This window comes from Oncorhynchus mykiss, chromosome 7 (assembly GCF_057628025.1).
Source record: "Oncorhynchus mykiss isolate SJ-2025 chromosome 7, ASM5762802v1, whole genome shotgun sequence".
NCBI lineage: Eukaryota > Metazoa > Chordata > Actinopteri > Salmoniformes > Salmonidae > Oncorhynchus > Oncorhynchus mykiss.
The window spans coordinates 26,241,827-26,250,658 of record NC_143028.1 but is presented as its reverse complement, the minus strand read 5'-3'; the positions used below and the strand labels follow the sequence as shown (position 1 = coordinate 26,250,658).

The 8,832-nt window shown below is 41.9% G+C and overlaps 1 protein-coding gene across 1 annotated transcript; it reads left to right on the top strand.

The window, feature by feature from the left end:
- Positions 1 to 264: 264 nt before the first annotated feature.
- LOC110527651 (cytochrome c1, heme protein, mitochondrial) lies at positions 265 to 8,447 on the top strand. Its single transcript, XM_021609065.3, has 7 exons — positions 265 to 706; positions 1,672 to 1,862; positions 2,937 to 3,063; positions 3,281 to 3,438; positions 3,678 to 3,838; positions 4,146 to 4,246; positions 7,881 to 8,447. Exons 1-7 carry the CDS (start codon positions 626 to 628, stop codon positions 7,983 to 7,985), a joined length of 924 nt encoding a protein of 307 aa, XP_021464740.1. The 5' UTR covers positions 265 to 625; the 3' UTR covers positions 7,986 to 8,447.
- The last annotated feature ends 385 nt before the right edge of the window (positions 8,448 to 8,832 follow it).

Below are 8,832 nucleotides of genomic sequence, written 5' to 3'. Positions count from 1 at the left end.
TTGTCAGCAGGGAATGTCATTACACTGTTTCCTGTTTTGTAACAGATGTTTATTTATTTCCATTCATCAAATGGCACGAGTTAAATTATTTTGGAGTGGACGAACATGCACATTCACTATTATGCCCATAAACAAATGTAAGCCTACATAGTAGGTCCGTGGAAAAACAGAGAAGAAAAAAATGCGTCATGGTATAATTTGCACTCTTGAGTTTCCAACTTGGAATTCCGAGTTGGATGACCATTCAAAATATTTCTCCCATTCGCTGCTTGTTTTTTCCAATTTCCAGTTGTCTTGACACCGCTGAGGTTGGAGATTTCAGAGTTCCCAGTTGTCTTGAACGCGGCATCAACGGAATCAGCGTTTCCACTAGTTACCATAGCCACCAAGTCAAAATTGGCCATATCGTAAAAATACATAAATGTACTTTTTGGTCTTAATTCACATTTAGGTTTAAATCCCATGTCAAGAAGATAAATTGTAGAAATAGGCGGGGTTTATGCCGGTGTGTAACTAGTGACATCCCAGAATCAGGCTCAGGCGGAATAACGCGCAACGCAATTTCTGACGTAATTGTGGCTGGCTTCACATAAATTGGCGTTCCGCTGTCTTTCGAGGCAGGAAGATGGCGGCGCTACGAGTGGTCGTGCTGTCGGGGACTGGAAGAGCCCTACTATGCACGCCAAAAACGATCAAGGCCCCTCGGGTATGATATGTTTATCCTCTCAATGCTGTATTGGGATTATGCTCGCTTCTGCCTGCTTTTTTTTGTAGGAAAGGTAACACTTTCAAAGCCACCCTGACCGCTAGCCGGGTAACGTTAGTACTGTAGCTAACAGGCAAGGTCACTCGTGCAATGCTAACGTTAATGTGAGCTAGCTTGCTACATTCTTAAGGCACTACCCAGTATGTTATCCTTGCTATTTTGAAGCGATGGCAGATTGAACATCGTATTGGGTGTTTGTTAGCATTCGAACAGATCGTCGCCAGTTGATGGGGGATAATGCCATGTCAGGTTCCGTTAACAGTCTAGTTAGCTAATGTCTGCTTTTCTTGCCATTTAATCATCAGGTTGATTACAAAAGTAACGTTAGCTCATTAGGAAGCTAGCTGGAAAGCAAAACCCATGTTACGTTAGCCAGCTATCCAGCAATGTGATTGTATCAGGCTAACGTTAGTTTACAGAGCCAGAGGTGTAGTTTGAATTGACATAGATAGCTAGACTTAACTTAGCTAGCTAGATTTTATTTATAAAAACGACTGATTTGATACTGGCTAGATACACTACTATCTATAGGTGAGGCTCTAAACTGGGAAACGTCTTCCTAACTACATGACAACACTTGTTAATGTGTGGTTATCATTAACGTTGGCCTTATGTTGCTACTTGTGATGCTAGAAGTCTCACTCCTTTGGTATCTGGTGAGACACAGGGTATAAGGGCAGTTTCATAACCACTCGGCTGTATGCCTTTGACTTGACATTAGATGCATATTCAGTGATATCATGAACCAACAAAGATTGACCCCAATATTAAAGTAATTTTGGTCACATCAAAAGTTATTGTGAAGAACACCTCACATGGATGCTTTGGATGACAAATTATGCAACCCTGAGGGTGTCGGGAGCTAGCAACATTCGTCATCTTATGTCAACTCTCTTCCTCGACAGGTCAACATGTCGTTTGCCAGTCTACCCAGGTCAAAGAAGGTGGCCCTGACAATGTTTGGTGTGTTGACAACCAGTGGGGCCGGGATTGCTCTGATGCTACAGCAGTCTGTTAAGGCCTCAGACCTGGAGCTCCACCCCCCCAACTACCCCTGGACCCACAGCGGCATGTTGTCAGCCCTTGACCACGGCAGGTACAAGCTAACTCCTAACCAAGGACACACAATTGTGTAATTGCATGTAACATTGTACAGTAATGTTATCACTCAGGCTTTTTCCGGTGCTTGCAACGAAACATTTAATTTGAGACTTTGTTTCTGTTCATTTTAGGGAAATATCATTTTTCTTAGGAATTCTTCAGTATTACTTGACACCCAGTGTCATAACATGTTATAACAGCTCGCATAAGTTGTCATAACCTTTCATAAATGGCCATAACACTGTCATGAACCACATATTTACACCTGTTGTGACATTGCTTTATTTTATGGCTGGTTATGACACCTACTAAAGTGTCAAAACCCAGTTATTTTTTTTCTGCCAAGAAGTTTCCTTTCGTTTGAAAGTTTGTTCCTTAAATCCTTTGTTATAATGAATTCTTTCATGTTTTTTTCATAATATTTTAAGTAACTTATAGAAAATAAACTGACACTGTCAAGAAGCATTATGACCATCTGTCACTTTACTTGGACTAAGAAAATACACTTTATGACACTGTCAAGAAGCATTATGACCATCATAATCATATAAGCCAGATAGGCCTATCACGTACATGCCCTTATATCAATCACAAAGAGGGTGTCTTGTCCTGCTCCTGAAATCTGCTCCTGCATTCATCCATCATCCATGGTACATGTCTGACATCGATATGTGCTCAATTACGATGATAATTTAACATGGTCAATTAAAAAAAAAATATATCTCACACACACACACACACACTCTGTTAGGCTATGGTGTAATGGAATGTTTTACCTTGTGTGGGAAGTTTTGTGGGTTTTGACACTCCTATGTTGGTCTCATAACCCGCCATAAAATAACGCAATATGTCACAACTGGGAGAAATGTGTCGACAGTGTTAGGACCATATTATAACAGGTTATGACAGGTTTGTCAACTGTTATAACATGGTAATGACCGTGTCATAACATGTTATAACTCTGGGTGTCAAGTAGTGTTACAGAATCTTGTTAATACAAACTAGATCATATTTGCCTGACAAGGAGGACTGGATGAAATGGATCGTAACTGTTTTCTTTATATTGCAGCATCCGTCGTGGATATCAGGTGTACAAGCAAGTGTGTTCAGCGTGTCACAGCATGGAGTACCTGGCCTTCCGTAACTTGGTTGGAGTGTCGCACACAGAGGCCGAAGTTAAGGTTCTGGCTGAGGAGGTAAGGCTGTGTCCTTGGCCATTAGATTCAACTAGGTCATGACCTTAGATGAGTGTATCAGTTGCTCTGGCTAGAACTTGCACCTGAGCACAGTTACAGGATCAGTTTTCCCTGTCCTAACATTAACCATTATGAGCGGAAATGCAAACCGATCAGTTTCTAGGGACATCTTGGGCCTTCTCCAAGTCACTGACCGCCGTCTGTGTTCTCCGCTCAGATTGAGGTGGTGGATGGCCCTGACGAGTCGGGGGAGATGTTTACCCGTCCAGGAAAGCTCTCCGACTACTTCCCCAAGCCATACCCCAACCCAGAGGCTGCCCGTGCGGCCAACGGCGGAGCCTTGCCACCAGATCTCAGCTACATCGTCAATGCCAGGTACTTTGTTGCTAACGTCAGAGTATCTGGTGATGGGTCATATCGACAGTAAACGAAACGTTAGATTTAAGGTACAATATATTGTAACCTTTTCTTACCCAAAATATGTTTTTACTGTCTATGGAGCAGGATAATATACTTTCGTAAATCCACAGCAAGACACTCCACTCCTATTAATCATACAATGATATCGTACCTTAGATTGCCTTGTCCTAAGTTGTTTCTCTCCATTGCTCCAGACATGGAGGTGAAGACTATGTATTCTCCCTGCTGACGGGTTACTGTGAGCCCCCTGCTGGAGTGGAGGTGAGAGAGGGCCTCTACTACAACCCCTACTTTCCAGGCCAGGCCATCGGCATGGCTCCCCCTATCTACAATGAGGTCCTGGAATTCGAGGACGGTCAGTAGGATTCCCCCTTCTTGGGATCACTAACTTGAAATAATGGATAAATCAATTCATGAAGTAATTTTTATACATTGTGCTCCTAGGACTCCATTTTAACCGTTGACATGACAGGCTGAATGTCTAGATTCTGGTGTCTGTATAGAGTCATACTTATGATTTGATATAGTGAAAGTGACATTTTCTATTTTTGTCATTTAGCAGACGCTCTCAACAAGAGCAACTTAGTGCATTCAACTACGGTAGATAAGACAACCACATATTACAATCATTGCAAGTAAAACCTTCCATTCTCATGTGACAGGAACCCCAGCCACCATGAGCCAGGTGGCCAAGGATGTGTGCACCTTCCTCCGGTGGGCAGCCGAGCCTGAGCACGACCAGCGCAAACGCATGGGCCTGAAGGTAAGCTGGGAGGGGGTGCCGCCCTCTGGCGTAATAGAACTAGCATCAGAAATGTATTCTCAACCTGGGGTGTATTCATTAGTGCAAACCGTAGCAGGACGTTTTGCGACGAAAACAAGTTTATTTTCAATTTCAGGTAGTCCCTCTTTATTTCGGTCCATTTACTTCCGTTTGGTTTTTAGTAAATACACCTCTTTCAACTGTTTGACCAAATCATTTAGCACTCTTGAAGTGGTAGATCTACAGTGCCTTGCGAAAGTATTCGGCCCCCTTGAACTTTGCGACCTTTTGCCACATTTCAGGCTTCAAACATAAAGATATAAAACTGTATTTTTTTGTGAAGAATCAACAACAAGTGGGACACAATCATGAAGTGGAACGACATTTATTGGATATTTCAAACCTTTTTAAACACATCAAAAACTGAAATTGGGCGTGCAAAATTATTCAGCCCCTTTACTTTCAGTGCAGCAAACTCTCTCCAGAAGTTCAGTGAGGATCTCTGAATGATCCAATGTTGACCTAAATGACTAATGATGATAAATACAATCCACCTGTGTGTAATCAAGTCTCCGTATAAATGCACCTGCACTGTGATAGTCTCAGAGGTCCGTTAAAAGCGCAGAGAGCATCATGAAGAACAAGGAACACACCAGGCAGGTCCGAGATACAGTTGTGAAGAAGTTTAAAGCCGGATTTGGATACAAAAAGATTTCCCAAGCTTTAAACATCCCAAGGAGCACTGTGCAAGCGATAATATTGAAATGGAAGGAGTATCAGACCACTGCAAATCTACCAAGGCCTGGCCGTCCCTCTAACCTTTCAGCTCATACAAGGAGAAGACTGATCAGAGATGCAGCCAAGAGGCCCATGATCACTCTGGATGAACTGCAGAGATCTACAGCTGAGGTGGGAGACTCTGTCCATAGGACAACAATCAGTCGTTTATTGCACAAATCTGGCCTTTATGGAAGAGTGGCAAGAAGAAAGCCATTTCTTAAAGATATCCATAAAAAGTGTTGTTTTAAAGTTTGCCACAAGCCACACCAAACATGTGGAAGAAGGTGCTCTGGTCAGATGAAACCAAAATTGAACTTTTTGGCAACAATGCAAAACGTTATGTTTGGCGTAAAAGCAACACAGCTGAACACACCATCCCCACTGTCAAACATGGTGGTGGCAGCATCATGGTTTGGGCCTGCTTTTCTTCAGCAGGACAGGGAAGATGGTTAAAATTGATGGGGAAATGGATGGAGCCAAATACAGGACCATTCTGGAAAAGAACCTGATGGAGTCTGCAAAAGACCTGAGACTGGGACGGAGATTTGTCTTCCAAAAAGACAATGATCCAAAACATAAAGCAAAATCTACAATGGAATGGTTCAAAAATAAACATATCCAGGTGTTAGAATGGCCAAGTCAAAGTCCAGACCTGAATCCAATCGAGAATCTGTGGAAAGAACTGAACTGCTGTTCACAAATGCTCTCCTTCCAACCTCACTGAGCTCGAGCTGTTTTGCAAGGAGGAATGGGAAAACATTTCAGTCTCTCGATGTGCAAAACTGATAGAGACACACCCCAAGCGACTTACAGCTGTAATCGCAGCAAAAGGTGGCGCTACAAAGTATTAACTTAAGGGGGCTGAATAATTTTGCACGCCCAATTTTTCAGTTTTTGATTTGTTAAAGTTTGAAATATCCAATAAATGTCGTTCCACTTCATGATTGTGTCCCACTTGTTGTTGATTCTTCACAAAAAAATACAGTTTTATATCTTTATGTTTGAAGCCTGAAATGTGGCAAAAGGTCGCAAAGTTCAAGGGGGCCGAATACTTTCGCAAGGCACTGTATGTGGGGCATTGCTTGCTGTCAAGCAATCCAAAGAGGGGATTTGCCTCAGTAGTGCTTCCTTTATTTCCATTAAAAAAATGAAAATATTGGTCACTAGAAGCAAGAGGGGATCTACCGCTCAGATTTCTTTGTTTTAAACATGATAAATGTAAGCCTATGCAACATTAACCTAATAAAAACAGTTCTCTAGGAATGAGGTTTGTGCAGTAGGTCTATTACATTACATTATCACAGCACATTGGCTGTAGGATGGCCCCTCCCCCGAAGTGACTCTTTACACCAGGTGTCAAACTCATTCCACGGAGGGCCGAGGATCTTTGGGTTTTCATTCCTCCCTTGTACTTCATTGATGAACTAAGGTCACTAATTAGTCAATCACTCCCCTCACCTGGTTGTAGAGGTCTTCATTTAAGGGAAATACCACAAATCTGCCGACACTACGCCCTACAGGGAATTAGTTTGACACGACTGCTTTACACTGTATATCAGAATTTCCTTTGTGCTGTCTTAGGAATGCTGCCTTATCTCACCAACCCCCTCTTGTCATACCTCTGGGTAGTAGAGGTTCTGTTGTCTTTACATCATCTAAGTCTATCTGATTGGAAGTTGACTTTTACAGTATCCTTTTGGTCAACAATTCTGAATCCAAACAACTTGGATGCTTATAAACAGGTCTTAGATTCATTGTCCTCCTTTTTCTTTGTTCCTGACCTGCTCTGGTGAGATACTCTTGCTTTCTCCACCCCAGGGACTCTTGAGGCATGCCTTGTAATTCTTGCAAATACTTTTGTAACTTAATGGTGTTACTATAATTTCAAATGCAGTCAAGTTTATCAAATGTTGATAGTTAAATTAATATTTATGCTTGGCCTGCTAATATTGTTCTTCTCAGACCATATTATATTTCAAAACTCAAGCTTTGATGACAAAATAGATCAGCTGCTATATCACTTGCGAGCCACAGCTGAGCATAAATAATTAGCTTTTTTATTTTACTGGACAGACGGTAAACTTGCATCTGGTCCGTCTCAGCCGAGAGAGGAAGGGAGAGCGCTCTCCTTTCCTCATGTGAGACTGGCCAGAGAGAGGGGACACTTTCCACCTGATGGTGAAACTTTAGTCTCACTGCATTTATTTTAGCTTCAGGCGCAAATTCATGTTATTCCTTTATTCAAATGGACACGACTAGCTGCAATTAATGAATTGCAGAGCGAGTAGAAGTAGGGAGAAGCGTATTTTTATGTTTAGAAAAAGTGTTGAATAAACTTAAACGTGAACTCATAAAAACAGCAGTTCTATGCTTTATTCTTTCTGGTCATGGTTTTTAAAGTTATAAAATCTCACGTAGGCTAGTATTGAACTTTGCTCTTGGGTCGTGGAAGCTGTAGGCACAGTGATTTGAGCTGTCCAATTGCTCAGCGAAGTAGGCACACTTGATTTAGCCACAGCTCTCCTGGTCTGCCAGGCAGGCGGAGTTTGTCCCTTCAGACAAATGGGAACATTTTGCCTACCTGGTGCGTCGGGCTTCTGAATCAAGTGCACCTACCGCCAACAGCGCAAGACAAATAAAAAATATAATAATAATAAGTAGGAGTGCAAGCCTTTATTATTTTTTTACTGAAATGTTTAGTGATTGACTAAGAATCACTGATCACTGTTTTAATACATGACAAGTAGTGCTTTCATATATTCATTGCATTTAATTTCATATGTATCAAACATCATTTAATAGAATTTAAAAAGACTGGAGTTATCCAATTCACTCAAACTCTTTCTTCCCCCAGCTGCTCATGGGTTCCGCCATCTTGGTCCCTCTGGTCTATTACATGAAGAGGCACAGGTGGTCTGTGCTGAAGAGCAGGAAGATTGCTTACAGGCCCCCCAAGTAAAGACCTGGACAGCTGCATTCTGCCTGCCCATGTGGCTGCTCGGCTCGAACTCTGACCCCTCTGATTTGCAATTGTCCATCTTTAATAAATTTTAAAAAACCTCACATGCATTTAAGATATGGTTGCCCTAATTCACTTTTCAAAAAAGAGATTCTCTGCCAAAAGGGAAGGATGTAAACACAACCTCAACTTGTTTTGAACTGTAATCAAACGAAATGTGTCCAGGTTGTGGTCAAGTGTTTCCCAACTCCAGTAACCCCAACGGCACATTTTTTGGGGGGAAACACTTGTATAGTGGCTAACCAGTTCTTCTGAGGGGATTCTCAACCGGAGTCATTGTATGTTCCTGCAACCATCTTGTGCTGTTGTGAATCTGTCACGTTATAGGTTCTCTACACTTTGGTGTGTAAATATTTAATAAACACTGGTGTACTGAATAAACAAACCCATGTTTTAATCCGATACTACGTGTGACAATGTTATTCTGCACTGGACCTACACCACGCTTCTGTGGCTCATGCACTTTCTACACAACGTGTAGGTGCTGCTTTAGTTTGAGATTATAAATCTCTGTCGAGGGAAAAGCTGGGTTTTACATGGTGTATATTTCTTCTGACCACTTCCGTTTCTTGGCAATGCCAATTCTTGCATTTACAAAATTTTGTTCACTAGCTGGACAGGCAAACACCAGAGTACTAAATTGTAAACCATTCAAAACGTGTGCAATCTCTGATAGTTAAATAAAATGAAGGTAGTCCGTTAAGAACAAATTCTTATTTCCAATGAAGGCCAAACCCGGACGACGCTGGACCAGTTGTGCGCTGCCCTATGGGATTCCCAATCACAG

Coding starts and splice junctions, on each gene's coding strand:
- LOC110527651 (XM_021609065.3), top strand. CDS start 626: ATGGCGGCGCTACGAGTGGTCGTGCTGTCGGGGACTGGAAGAGCCCTA. Junction 1,863..2,936: donor TCAGCCCTTGACCACGGCAG/GTACAAGCTAAC, acceptor TTTATATTGCAG/CATCCGTCGTGGATATCAGG. Junction 4,247..7,880: donor GCAAACGCATGGGCCTGAAG/GTAAGCTGGGAG, acceptor TTCTTCCCCCAG/CTGCTCATGGGTTCCGCCAT.